At 38.5% G+C, this 15,178-nt stretch overlaps 1 protein-coding gene across 5 annotated transcripts in view; it reads left to right on the top strand.

Moving 5' to 3' along the window:
• The window catches only part of CASK (calcium/calmodulin dependent serine protein kinase), a 133,919-nt gene that overhangs the window by 82,398 nt on the left and 36,343 nt on the right, over positions 1-15,178 (top strand). For all 5 annotated transcript variants that reach the window (XM_035116666.2, XM_035116665.2, XM_035116664.2 and 2 more), the window contains 6 exons: positions 1,806-1,927; positions 3,991-4,068; positions 5,502-5,582; positions 7,058-7,246; positions 9,273-9,351; positions 10,579-10,664. In XM_035116666.2, the coding sequence (XP_034972557.1) occupies positions 1,806-1,927; positions 3,991-4,068; positions 5,502-5,582; positions 7,058-7,246; positions 9,273-9,351; positions 10,579-10,664 (635 nt within the window). The remainder of the gene's footprint in view (positions 1-1,805; positions 1,928-3,990; positions 4,069-5,501; positions 5,583-7,057; positions 7,247-9,272; positions 9,352-10,578; positions 10,665-15,178) is intronic.

Here is a 15,178-nt window from a genome sequence, read left to right as displayed (position 1 = left end):
TATTTTTGTCGCCAGCTGTATGCATTCTGCACGTCTACAGGTTTACCATGCAACCATGGAATCTGATATCTGCTGCAGAATTTGGTATCCTGGGTATCTCAGTTTCTAACTCATGGTCCTAGAATGGGATATCAGAATTAAAATCGCTACTCTTCTGGAAAGTTTGATTTGGTGGTTCTAATTTGAACACACGTATGCATTTCACTGTTCAAGTATATGGCACTGACAACTGTGGTCTAGTATCTGACTAAAAATAGTAGCTCAGGTATTAAAAAGGAGTAATTAACTATAAGGGACCCAGGTGGTGCTGTGGGTTAAACCACTGAGCCTAGGGCTTGCTGATCAGAAGGTCGGCGGTTCGAATCCCTGTGACGGGGTGAGCTCCCGTTGCTTGGTCCCAGCTCCTGCCAACCTAGCAGTTCGAAAGCACGTCAAAATGCAAGTACTGTAGATAAATAGGAACCGCTACAGCGGGAAGGTAAACGGCGTTTCCATGTGCTGCTCTGGTTTGCCAGAAGCGGCTTTGTCATGCTGGCCACATGACCTGGAAGCTGTACGCCGGCTCCCTCGGCCAATAATGCGAGATGAGCGCGCAACCCCAGAGTCGGTCACGACTGGACCTAATGGTCAGGGGCCCCTTTACCTAATTAACTATAAAATGTATATCAGTTTCCATTATTCAAGATTGCACAAAATCAGTAAGCAAGGGGTATGAGGTAGATATTTCCATGTTTATGCATATGGAAATACATTGAATTTCCCACCCTCCCGCCCACATAAAATATTTACTAAAGACAAATCATTGTAGCATGTTGGAGTACTTCTGGTATGGTACTTGTGAATGAAATGGTGTTTGATAAACACAGTATTTCATGTAATATGGAAACAAGACAGCTTCGGTCAGCAAAAGGTAGTAGCTAGCATTTAAAGACCTACCGTTCTTTAGGTCTTGAGTACCATGCCTCATTTTATGCTCTGCAAAATTGACCTTTTTCCTCTTATGTTCTTGTCCACCATTATTTTCACAAACTGCTTTTCACAGACCATTTGGTGGTGGTGGGATTTAACATTTTAGATTGGGGGATGGGGGTGGGTCGCTGCGCCAGAAGGGCCAATGTTTACTTTAATTTTTGCCTTTGCTCACCTAGTACATTCCAGACATGTCGGGCTACAGCTAGCATCAGCCCAGCTAGCACTGCACTTATCTTTGCATATTAACCAAACTTCATACTTTATAACAAATTCTGTTCAGTTTCAGAACAAGCCAATTTCAAACTGTGCTTTCTGAAGCTGATTGTTAAACTAACCATAGACTGTTACAAACCACAGTCACAGACAATGGCAAGATGAGATATGGGGAAGCTGAAACAGAACACTGCCAAATTTGTCCTTCTGACCTCAGGGGAAGAGGGGGGGGAGAGCTTGGATGTCTTCCAACTTGGACACACCATGCTACACCGTGGATTACACATGATGTATGAACTCAACCAGTGAAAAATGTTGACTGCCCTTGCATTTCTCATTTAAAACCAATACAGACCAACTTTAGATGCTTTGTGCTGACAAACACATGGTTGGATTGGGGAAGCCATTTTTATATGCTATATGAAAGTTGTTTTGTGTTAATGTATTTTTTATTTATAGAACATCAATATATGAAAATTATGTTCATTATGTTCAAATAACAGTTCCTCAGCAAAAGTTACATCTTTCTGTCTTGTTTCATTCATAGTGAAATATTCTCGTTCCACTTGAGCCCTCAGTCTTTTCTCTAAGTAGTTTCTTCTCTGTGTCCTTGGCTATAGGAGCAGTCTCACAAGTGCTGGACAGCCTTGAGGAAATCCATGCGCTTACAGATTGCAGTGAAAAGGATTTAGATTTTCTACATAGTGTTTTCCAGGATCAGCATCTTCATACGTTACTAGATGTAAGTATTTTCCTAGGCAGAAATATTTGGTTATTGAAATATTTTGAGCAAACCAATGTTTCTTAGTTGTGGGGAATATAAAAATTGCTATAGATCTTGAGACAGTTTGGAGGAGGTGAGTGCTTAAGGTACCCTGCCTCAAATTGCCTTAAAACATTTCATGTCAAAATCATGATCAGTGCCTGGTATATTTTAGCTGGTTCTATAAATGGTCATAACAGCCAGCACTTTGAATTGTGCATACACCTTAATTGGAAGCCAGTATCACTCATTGAAAGCTGACGTTCTTTCCTACTTGCTACCATCCAGTGTCTCGGACACCGAGGATTCCCTTCTCTGTCTAGGAAGTAGGCTCTTCCAGAGAGAAAGGCTTCACCAGGGATTGGGCTCAGTGGCACCTCTCACTGAATGCAGCTAAAAACATGGCCACTGGATTCATGATCCATTATAGTTTTCAAACATAGTTTTCATAGAAAACTCCATAAAATGTCTATAACGATAATTCAGTCTGGAAGTTGTCAAATGATGAATCACGATTATGGTTCCTGTTTTAGAATGTAAATCTGTACAACAGTTGCTTCTGAAAAGCAAACTGAAAATTGCATTGCCTTCAGTAGGACTTTCCTGCAAGTTCTCTGTGGAGCATCAGTGCTTATATCTTCTTAATTTATATAGGTGGTTGTGAAAATATAGCACAAATTTATTAGTTTTGATTCATGAAACTTGTAACCCACACGTAAGGGATTTCCATTTTACTTTTCTTATGAAAGTGATATTCTCCCCAATTTCCCACAGCACAACTGCTGCAGGGGTGGGGGCAGCAACAAAATCCTCAATTCACTAAAAGTTCACTGCTGCCTACCTTGGTGGGCACAAATTAAATCTATCTTATGGAATCATGCAGTTTAGTCATCTATCGGGGACAACTTACATGGGTGATTCTGAATAGAGATGACATTCGATTTACAAGTTACAGTGGTACCTCGACTTACGAATTTAATCCGAACGGACCTTTGTAAGTCGAAGCCAATGGGGGTAAATTTTTTTTGAAAAATCGTAAGTCAAAAAAATCCTATCTAAACCGCATCCAAAATGGCTGATGGAACTCCATTCGTAACTCGAAACATTCGTAAATCGAGTTATTCGTAAGTCGAGGTACCACTGTAAATTTCTGCATAGTGATAGAACAGTATCAGTTTTTGTATATCCGAGTCTAGTTTGTGCTGCCACCTTTGTCTGTCCTGAGCTCTATAACTATAGTTGAAAATATATGAATAATAAACTTATGAAGTTAGTGTTACTTTTTATTTCATACACAGATTTTTAAGGTAAGGGATATTTGTACAACCTTTTTTGTGCTTGTAAAAAATAAATCTTGAGTTTTAATGTTTATTTGGAAACAAATCTCACAGAGTTCAGTGCAACTTAACTGTTTCATAAGTGTATGTTGGCTTGCAGTCTAGCTAGCAGGACCAGTGGTCGGGAGCGACGGGAGACAGCTCTAGCCACTAACATTGAGAGCAGGTCAGAGCACTCTGGAAACAGGAAGGTGTGCACCTGTGTTTTCTGCCTGTTGGGTTATCCCTAGCACTTGGGAAACTTCATAGGAGATCAGAGCACTACTTACTGTTTCAGGCCATTCATATCTGCTCTCAGTGGCAGCCAGTAGAGGAAAGGCATTTTATACAGCACAACTGTGTCCAGTAAATTGTGTTGGGGAATGTTGGCCATCAAAAATGGTTTGTGGCCATTCCTATTCTTTAGCATAGCCATAAGATTTAGCCATTTTTGTATGTTGTGTGGTTATGTTTGTTTTGGAAACAATTTAGAGATGTTTTAGCAAAAGGTAGACTATGTAGTTGTTTTTGTCCATGGAGTTTTCTTGGCAGGGATACTGGAGTGGCTTGCCAGTTCCTTCTCCAGGTGGGGAGTCTGACCAAACTGCGGGAGGCAGTGGAAGACAGGAGTGCCTGGCGTGCTCTGGTCCATGGGGTCACGAAGAGTCGGACACGACTAAACAACAACAGACTATGTGGTTATGATGTTTGTGTTTTTCCTTTTAGCTTTATGACAAAATTAACACAAAATCTTCACCGCAAATCAGGAATCCGCCAAGTGATGCTGTACAGAGAGCCAAAGAGGTAAGCATTTTAAACGTGTTTAAACTGGTTGAATACAGACTTCTATGTCCTAGATCAGTGTATTAAGAGTACTCCAAATGAATTAACTGTCAAAATGTTACCCATGGTGCTGTGGCATGCTCCATGCACAATGTTCAGTTTGCCTGAGTAACCACAGTGGTGTTAGAGTCTTCAAAGATACCTAATATGGTTATCCTAACAAAACTTGAAGAAGTCAGTGATATCCTGCTGATCCCAACTGTGGCAATAACACAATTGTTGTTCCCCCTACATAATGTTGCTATCTAGTACCAACAAGGAGCACATATTTACCTCTCCCCCTCTTCCTTTATTTTCTCTTCTCTCTCTCTCATTCACACACCCCATACATACATACGTACATGCAAACTAACCAACCAACATACCTCTCCCTCTTTCTTTTACTCTCATAAAGACATAGACCACACAGATCTACCTACCTTTTCCTCTTTCTCACACATGCACACACTACATACCAACCTATCTAGCTCTCCCCTCTTTCACACATACACCTAGGCTGCACTGATCTACCCGACCCCATTTTCTCTCACTCTTACATACACACACAACACACAACTATCTAAATACTTTCCCACTCCTTTCTATCACCTAGCCCCACCTCTTCCACCAACCTATCTACCTACTCCCCTTTTCTATCTCTCTCACACACCTGCTCCCACTTTTTTATTGTTCTCCCTTCCTTCCTTCCTTCCTTCCTTCCTTCCTTCCTTCCTTCCTTTTCTCCCTTCCTTCCTTCCTTCCTTTTCTCCCTTCCTTCCTTCCTCTCTCTCTTCTCTTACACACACACACACACACACACACACACACACACACACACACACCAATGATGGATACACCATACTGTGTGATACATACACACCCAACAGTCATCAAAATCCACTTGCAGGGTGAAGCCCTCTCCCAATTAGGAAAGTCCCTTCATGGGTAAAGCAAACACATTGCTCTTCTGCACAAGACAGTGTGTCCTGACACTGGCGTATTAGCTTCTGTCCCAGGACACTGGGCCTTCTTAAGGAGCTTTTTCTTCTAAACTGTGGGATACACATAGCAGATCTGAGACTATTTATGAATATCATGTAGATTCATCTAGGTTCCTTGGAGGGAATGAGTGGGAGATAAATGTAACAAATAAATACAATGCTATTCATAATTAGCATTTAGCTTTGAAATTAAATAATTTGAATTTGTTTAATTTGAATTGAGAGATTTCATTTAACAGTCATTTTTTCATCTGTCAAAAGAAAAGTAAGATATTTTAATTAAGTAATTCACTTTTTTTAGACCTTCTATAGTAGAGTTAAAATTCATATGATAGGGCTTATGGCTGATCAGGGGGGGAATTAATGTGTTTAAAAGTTCGATTCATTTAATTAGCATGCTGTTTTGGTTCGCAGGTATTGGAAGAAATTTCATGTTACCCTGAAAACAGTGATGCAAAAGAACTGAAACGTATTTTAACACAACCTCATTTCATGGTAAGCAAATGTATGTTTGTTTGTTTGTTTGTTTGTTTGTTTTAAAAATGTAAAACAATTTTATATTGTTTTATAACAATAAAATGTTGCAGTGCCCATTCTTAACATTTGTCGTTGAAACCTCTGCATCGGGGGGAGGGGGAAATACCATCTGAAGCCTGTGAGCATTAAAACAAAAATCTAGCTAAGCGCACAGAAGTATGCTCAATCAACCATTTGGAGTAACTCTACTAACATTTTAGTTGACAGTGATCATGATTGCCTATGGTGTTTGTCATCTTCTAGTCATAGTGACAACAGAAAAGTCCAGAAACAATTATTTTATCTAAGGCTGCAATTCTGCATTGGGAATACCACTGAATTCAGTGGTACTTATGAGCAGAAACATGTATTGGATTGAGATGTTAGTTAACTAAGGTAAAATGATTTTAAATGCAAATCTGTTGAGAGCAATCAACTATCATAGCATAAAATTTGTGATAACTAATGTGAGGGGGGGTTCTCTATAATCCCTCCCCCTCACATATTATTATTTAAATGTATTTATTTAACTTATTTCTGTCCTTCCTGTCTGTCTGATATCTAACTTAGCCATCTATTGGCTAAGAGGAAGTCTGTAACTCAAAGCCTTGACACTGTGATCAGCCATAGCTGGACTGTGGCATGGCCAAGTTAAAATAGGAAATGTGGAGCTAATTTATTAGGTTCTGGAATAATCTAGCTACGTCTGCAGTGGCCAATGTGACAAAATCTACCCACTCCGCCCAAAAAAAAGGACCTTGAAAGGAGGCCATTGGCCATTCTTTCTCTGCATGTGGATGAGTATTGCTGCTATCGCTTGGAACTCCTTCTCTTTTAATTAAAATAATTGCAGTTTCCTCAAAAACATCAATCAATCAATCAATCTACCCACTCTTTAGTTTTTGTTTTCACTGAATTAAGGGTGCTATTAAGAGCAAACATTATCTCACCATTCCCATAGTGTACAATACTTTTGTTTCCAACAAACCACAATATTTTTTTAAAAGGAAAGTTAAGAGGTGTGCATGTGTGTCAATGAAGTACGCACACATCACACAATAATGTAAATACAGTGGTACCTTGGTTTATGAACAGCTTAGTTTATGAACAACTTGGATTAAGAATGCTGCAAACCCGGAAGTAGGTGTTGTGGTTTGTGAACTTTGCCTTGGAAGCAGAACATGTTCCGTTTCCTGTTGAGTGTAAATTGAGTCCCCTGCTGCTATGGGAAAGCACGCCTTGGTTTAAGAACGCTTTGGTTTAAGAACGGACTTCCGGAACGGATTAAGTTCGTAAAGCAAGGTACCACTGTAACTTGGGTTTTGAAATCTGACAAAAAAGGTACAGTATGATTCAGAGACACCATCATTATGTATGTAGAATATGTTCAATCCTCATACATGTAGAGTAAGCACAAGAAATTGTGGAACACCATAACTGTTATTTTCTTACAGGCCTTGCTTCAAACTCATGATGTTGTGGCACATGAAGTTTACAGTGATGAAGCATTACGAGTTACACCACCTCCCACCTCTCCATATTTAAATGGAGATTCTCCAGAGAGCGCCAATGGAGACATGGACATGGAGAATGTAACAAGAGTGCGATTGGTTCAGTTCCAGAAAAACACAGATGAGCCAATGGTAAACAGACAGCTGCTCTCATATAAAGATATCTGATTTGCATCCATTCATTACCAGATGGTAGATTGTGACTAATGAATGGATCATATAAAACTTAGTTATAAACCATTTTTAATTTCTGTCTTTAGAGTGGCATTTGATAGCTAATCATTAAAAATGTTTTATTGGGGATTCTTAATAAGTTGTAGCATTACATATGGGATTTTCCTAACTTTAGAAACAGACTTCGATTTGTAGTTAACTGTGTAGCTGCTGCAGCTGCTTAGCCCAACTATATCATACTGTATTCTCATTCCAATTCAGTTTTCCAAGTGTTGTTGCTTATGTAGCCAAAAAGGCAACAGCCATACAATAGAGTTTCATGAGAAGAATCCCCCAAAGTAGACCAGTGAGGACTCCGTGCCCATGGAATGCTAGCTGTTTGTGGGGGACGGGACTGAAAACTGGATGGGAGTGGGGATCAGATGGAATGGCTATAAAATAAAGCAGAAACACATATATATGAAGGTACCTGACCATTCATGCTCTTGCTAGCTTAGGTGCCTGCTTGTTCACTCACTCTTTGCAGTCTCCTACCTAAAAAGAAAAACTTTTGAAGGTTCCCTCAAAACAGACACACACCATTTTGTTGTGAGGACCCACTTGTGCATCTTAATAGCTAACACAGATGGCTGCGCACCAGTCCATGTATCACTGAAACAATATCCACACGCAAGAGGAAGAATCCAAGTTGGTAGAACTCTTAAGAACGTCTGCAGAAATACAGAAAAAGAAAGACTAGACGGAGAAGCCCATGTGGGCAGGAATAACTGCAGAAGGAACTGATGAACACTGAGCATGCTCATCTGTCATGGAATTCTGGCTAATATAGGCAAGGGGAAATGGAACTGAATTGCTGGCAATCTAAGCAACATTGTTATGCTGAAAAGAAAGTAAAATCCTTAAATTGCAATGGAAGAAATGATAATTCTATCATGTTGCTATTCCAACAACAACTTGGTTTTTTGCAGAAGAATAAAGTCATAGATACTCTCAGAAAGGTTACCTCAGTTTATATATCTGATTTCTAGCTTAAGAAAGTATCCTCCAAGTGAACTTCAAATATCTGATAGAGGATATTCGCTCAAGAGAAGAATTATGACCTTTCTTGGTTTACCTGCAGTAGTTTTCCTGTGATAAGCCTTGATTTAGAATGTTAGCTGACAAACAGCAACAGATATAACAGAATATTTTCTTGGAAAGTTTGCATGATAAACCTTCTAAAGAACAACTATTTGCTAATGTTGTATATGGAAACCTTTGGCTTCCACGAATCCGTTAATAGAATTGGCCATTTTTTCAGCTGGTTCAGATATTTAAAAACTAACACATAACAGCCCAAGTGACCCAGAGGATTCTGTCTGGAAACAATGTTTGAGCTGGCATATCCCTGGTTTCCCAGCACATCAGCTCTGTGACTTCCTGGTAATTTCTGTGAGTGCAGTATCTGAAAGGAAAATACTACAATGTTTATGCAATTTGCACAAACAAAGTAGAAAGTGGTAGGTTTATTATTATGTTATGAGTTGCTTACTATAAAAAGTCACTAAGTAAGTTGTAAAAGGTTCAGTGCAAAGAAGGCATAACATAAAACCAAAAACAGTACATTTCAATAAAACTCTTTCAGTGACCCTATTCATTCATTCATTCATTCATTCTCCCTCTCCTTGAAGCAGCCCAGGGCTGCAAACACATCCAAACTTTGGTTCCGTTTTGTTTTTTAGCATTCTAAAACAAAAACAGTTACAGTTAAAAAAACACCTTCTAAATACAATTTCAGTTTAAAATATTCTAAAAACAATTATAATTAAAAACAGAATTTTATTCAGTGATCTAAGGGTTGCCATAAACAGTCTTTGCAACTTCAAACATGCTGGGTCAGACACTATTTCTACTACACATCTGTGAAGAATACTCATGTATGAACAAATTTAGTTTCTGAAATACTTGTTCGCTATTTTCTGAATTGATTATTTCTTTTTACTAGGGAATCACTTTAAAAATGAATGAGCTGAACCACTGCATTGTAGCAAGAATTATGCATGGAGGAATGATTCACAGACAAGGTAATGTTGGCACGAGAGCAAATTAACACAACTTTCATGTGATACCCTGCAAACATGCAGAGCTTAGAGGCATTGAGGCCAAGTGATGCAAAGTACCTGGTGCTAGGAATTGTTCAGTGGCTATAGTCCCATACCTCTCTGCTTCAGCAAGTCCTGTTGCTATACCTGAAGCATAGAAATGCTTCAAGAAACAACATATAATGCAAAGTTTGATTTCATACTATAGTTTGTGAACCAGAGCCATGAGTAAGGCTTCATTAAGATATGAGCTAACTGGACTGCAGCCAAGGACCCACCTCCAATAGCTTGTGCATGGTGGGCTTCCTACAGCATTTTATGGGTAGGGCCTTTTTGGTAGTGGCGCCTGCCCTGTGGAACACCCTCCCATCAGATGTCAAGGAAATAAGCAACTATCTTATTTTTTAAAGACATCTGAAGGCTGCCCTGTTTAGGGAAGTTTTAATGTTTAATGTTGTATTGTGTTTTTAATATTCAGTTGGAAGCCGCCCAGAGTGGCTGGGGGAACCCAGCCAGATGGGTGGGGTATCAATAATATATTTATTATTATTATTATTACCGGTATTATTATTATTATTATTATTATTATTATTATTATTATTATGTTTCTGCTGTGTGTTATGTTCTCTCTCTTCTGCCATCCTTGCATTTACTGCTTAGTATAGATCTGATTTTAAATTGTATTAAGTTTTAATGATCGTATCGTTTTATGATTGTTAGAAGCCACTTTAAGGTCTTTGAGCAAAAAGCAATCTATACATTTAATAAAGAAATAAAGGTAAAGGGACCCCTGAACATTAGGTGCAGTCGCGGACAACTCTGGGGTTGCGGCGCTCATCTCGCTTTACTGGCCGAGGGAGCTGGTGTACAGCTTCCGGGTCTTGTGGCCAGCATGACTAAGCCGCTTCTGGAAAACCAGAGCAGTGCACGGAAACGCCGTTTACCTTCCCGCCGGAGCGGTACCTATTTATCTACTCACACTTTTTGGTGTGCTTTCGAACTGCTAGGTTGGCAGGAGCAGGGACTGAGCAACGGGAGCTCACCCCGTCGCGGGGATTCATGAAAGTAGAATATTTTTGATGTTAATATTTGCAGTGTTGATGTAGTTTAATATTATTCCATGTATGACTCCTTTTACTGCCAATCCTTTTCTCTTTGGGATTTGATGCTTCTGTTACACAATGCCGTATTGCTTTCCTGCTCCTATAGGTACGCTTCATGTGGGTGATGAAATTCGGGAAATAAATGGAATCAGTGTAGCAAATCAAACAGTGGAACAGCTGCAAAAAATGCTTGTAAGTATGCAAATGATTATGCATCTGATTTATCTAACTTCAATGGAGGAATAAAAAGTCAAATTTGCTTCTTAAAATAATGGAGTCCAGCGCTGTGAGCTTTGCTTCCCCATCACCTATCACTATTAATTGACAGTGTTTGGGGGCTGTTTCTTCAAGAGATAATTCTTTGCAAGCTTAACCTCAGGCCTCAAAGCATTTGTGGTCTTTCCCCCTCTCTTCTTCTGATTTGCTTGCCAACTAAAGTGGGACAAGATATTTACTGTCCCTGAGGGCTTATCCACAGTTACCTTTTCCCCTGCTCTTTCCAGGCGCAGGTCCACATTTTAATGCTCCGTATCCAAACATGAGAGGGGGGGGGTGTCCCAAGCTTCCCGCACAAAAACCTGCTCTTTAAAGCTGAATTGAAGCAAACATTAATTGAGGTTTCCCATGGATTGCTGTTTGCTCCAGTTGAGCTTTAAAGAATGAATTTTCATGGAGAAAGCTCCAAAGCAAAAGGGGGGGGTGCTCGGACACAGAGCTTTATATCGCAGCTGTGCCTTCAAATAGCAAAGGAAAGGTAAGCGTGAATAAGCCCTAAGTGTTTCAGTTGGGATGGCTTGTACCACACACACACACACACATACACACAGCACTTGATTTAGGGATACTCGTAATGACAAAATTTGAACATTTGTTTTTTAAAAAAATCATCTTTTTCCTCTTCCATTGAAAAGTAATGCTCCTGAAAATTAGACTGACCATTCTGATCCTGTCCTTTTACGTTTGTACAAATAACTTGTGTGTGTGTTAGGGTAAGGAGCAGAAGTTGAAAATGTTCAGTGACACCGATCTTTTTTTCATGAAACAGTAATGAAAAATATTGTGTCTTCAGTGATCACTGTTATAGAAGTTGATCAGACACTTGTTCAGTCTTTTGTTGTGTAAGTTTACACATTCTATTCAGGGCTGGAGATGCATTTTATATAAAACACTTAACTCAATCTACATAGTAATACTAAGCACAGGAAGGAAGTTATTTTTCAAAGCATTCTATTAAGCAGCTTTCATCTGTAAGATTTGATTATCCTTGTTGTTATCTTCTGCTTGTATGCCCGCATTTGTTGTTCATAAAATAATCCCAAATCCGCAAATAGAAGAAAAAATAATTAAGGAATTGTCAAAATGGTTGAGCGTCAATGAGGAGGAGTTATTGATGGATGTGGATAAGATCTACCGAATCAGATTAGACCGGTCAAAGAACATCAGAGGCCCCGGGGATTGCATGGTTTTTTTTAACTCAATGTTACTCAGAGACAAAATACTGCAAAAGAAAAAACAAGAAAGTCTGATAATAGACGGGAAAATCATCTCTATATATAAAGAAATTCCCAAGAGGATTCGGCAGAAAAGACAGAATTATAAAGTATTGACGGATGCCCTATCGAAGCAGAACATGTGGTATGTCTGGGAGTTCCCAGAAGGGCTCACGTTTACATTCAAAGGTAAAAGGAAAACGATCAGATCGGCGGAAGAAGCGGAAAGATTCTATAACAGACAAAAGAAAGAACTGTTTGGGGAAGAAGAAGAGAATTAAGACGAACTGACTCTAATTTACAAAGGCGGATAATTTAGTTACCAACTTTTGATTTATTTCTCGTGTACATGATGGAATTGTAAACAATAGTTGCCCACCCTTATTGCTTCCCCCCCACACATAATTTCTCCCCTTCCCCTTTTTATCTTTAATCCCTCCCTTCCCCCTTTCCCTTCCCCCCTCTTCTCTTCACCCTCCCTTTCCCTCCCCCCTCCCCCCTTTTTCTTCTTCTTCTTCTTCCTTCCTCCCCCCTTTTGGTTGCTCCTATCCCTCTCTCCCCCCTTCCCCCCTTTCTTTCTTTTTTTTCTTCTCCTTTTCTTATCCTTAAGAGTTTTTTTTAAAATTAAGCCGGCATTGATAGCCTACAACTGGAGTGACATAATAAAGTTATGAATTTAAAAATTATTTCATGGAATATTAATGGACTAAATGATAAAATTAAAAGAAATAAGACGGAGCATATATTGAAAAAAGATTCCTGGGACATTATATGTCTTCAGGAAACGCATGTATCCAAAGATCATGAAAGGGTATTAATTAATAAGAGGTTAGGTACAGAATTTATATCATCCGACGTGAAAAAGAAAAGGGGGGTGGTTACGTATGTGAAATCTAGTATAAAGGCCGAAAAGATATTCCAGGATAAGGAGGGAAGGATGTTGGGAGTGCGCTTGACGTTGCCGACAGGGAATGTGACAATAATTAATATTTATGTACCAAATGGATGTAAATTGGATTTTTTCAAGAAATTAGGGAAGAAGATGGAAGAATATATAGATGAGGAAGAGGTAATCTTACTAGGGGATTTTAATGGAGTTGTATTACCGCAACTGGATAGAACAAAAGGAAAAGGGAAAAATAGAGGTAAATTACCGGACGTTTTTTTCAATATAATAAGTAATTATGAATTAAAGGATGGATGGAGAGTAAGAAATCCCGAAGAAGAGAAATTTACATATTATTCTGGGGCTAAGAAGTCGGCGTCAAGGATTGACATGATCTGGGTGTCATCTAAATTAATGTCTAAGGTAATAAAATGTGAAATACTAGCAAAATCTATAACGGACCACAACCCGGTTATGGTGAGAATAAGAGAATATAACAGATTGATTAGAAGATGGCGATTGGATGAGAGAATTTTAAATGATGAAGTATTTGTTGAAAAGGTTAAAGGTTTGTTGAAAGAATTCTTTAAAAATAATATTTCAGAAGAAATAGATTTGACAACAACATGGGATGCAAGCAAAGCCTTTATTCGGGGCATATATCTTCAACAAAAAAAATAGGGTTAAAAGAGAGAGAGAGAAAAATATGGAAGATGTTAGGAGAGAAATGGAGGAGAAGGAAAAGGAGTTAGCTAAAAAACCAGACGATAGGAATTTGGTAATGCAGATTAGACTCCTACAAAATAAATTATCCACATTGACGAGCCACGAAATTGAGAACAAAATAAAATGGATGAAACAGAAGACATTCGAACATGGGGGGAAAGCAGGAAGGCTTCTAGCATGGCAGATACGTAAGAGGCAGAGTGAAAGAATGATTACAAGTATAGTAGATAAAGGGAAAAGGTTGAATAATAGAGAGGATATACAGAAATGTTTTGTCAAATTCTATAAAAATCTGTATAAAAAAGAGAATATTGATGGAGAAAAATTGGGAAACTATTTTACCAAATGTGATATAGGTCAAATTAATGAAGAAGAAAAGGAGTTACTTAACAAACCGATATCAAGACAAGAAATGTATGAGGCTGTTAATAGATTGAAATTGGGTAAGTCACCCGGAACAGATGGTCTATCAAGCCGGCATTATAAATTGTTTTGGGAGGAGATAGGTGGTGTGTACCAATTGTTAGTGAACGAAATTTTAGAAAAGGGAGTGTTTCCAAAATCATGGCGAGAAACATTTATAACATTAATACCAAAGAAGGAGGGAGAGAACGACCAGGTGGGATCCTTCAGGCCGATCTCTCTACTTAATGTCGACTATAAAATCTTCAGTGATATCCTAGCCGGAAGATTAAAAAAGATACTAAACAGGATCATTGGGCATGACCAACAAGGCTTTTTACCAGGGAGAAAAATGTCAAATAATATGAGAATTTTCCTAGATTTAATTGAATATCTAGATTGGATGCCTAGCAAAAAAGCAGCTTTTATCTTCTTGGATGCCGAAAAAGCCTTCGATAACTTGACATGGGAATTTATGAAAAAATCATTGGGGAAAATTGGAATAGGGGGCAAATTTATAGAGGGGATAAACGCAATTTACAGCGAACAGAAGGCAAGATTGATATTAAATGGAGAAATAATGGAAGAATTTGAAATCCAAAAGGGTACCCGTCAGGGATGCCCTTTATCTCCTTTGTTATTCATTTTGTCAATTGAATTTCTGTTAAAAGACATCCAAGGAGACAAAAACATCAAGGGGATAACATTGGGGAAGAATATTTATAAAATTAAAGCCTTTGCTGACGACGTGATCTTAATGTTGGAAGAACCATTGGATTCGATAATTAATTTAAAGGAGAAATTGCAAAAATATGGGGAAGTGTCAGGCTTTAGAGTTAATATGGGAAAGACCAAGATGATAGTCAAAAATATAGGGAAGAAAGAAATAATGGATTTGGAGAAGATTACAAATTGGGAAATAGTTAATAAAATTAGATATTTAGGAATTGTTGTTACCCCCAATAATATAAATTTGTATGAGAACAATTATCTTAGAGTATGGAGGGAGATTAAAAAAGATTTGGACCGTTGGAAAGAATTAAACTTGTCCCTATCAGGAAGGATAGCAGTGATCAAAATGTCAGTGTTGCCGAAGATCCTGTTTTTGTTTCAAATGTTACCTATCATAGGAAAGAAAGAAATTTTTGATTCGTGGAGAAAAGACCTAAGCAAGTTCATCTGGCTAGGGAAAAAAGCGAGAA

The sequence above is a fragment of the Zootoca vivipara genome, chromosome 4 (assembly GCF_963506605.1).
Source record: "Zootoca vivipara chromosome 4, rZooViv1.1, whole genome shotgun sequence".
NCBI classification, from domain to species: domain Eukaryota; kingdom Metazoa; phylum Chordata; class Lepidosauria; order Squamata; family Lacertidae; genus Zootoca; species Zootoca vivipara.
This window is presented reverse-complemented; position numbering and strand designations above follow the sequence as displayed.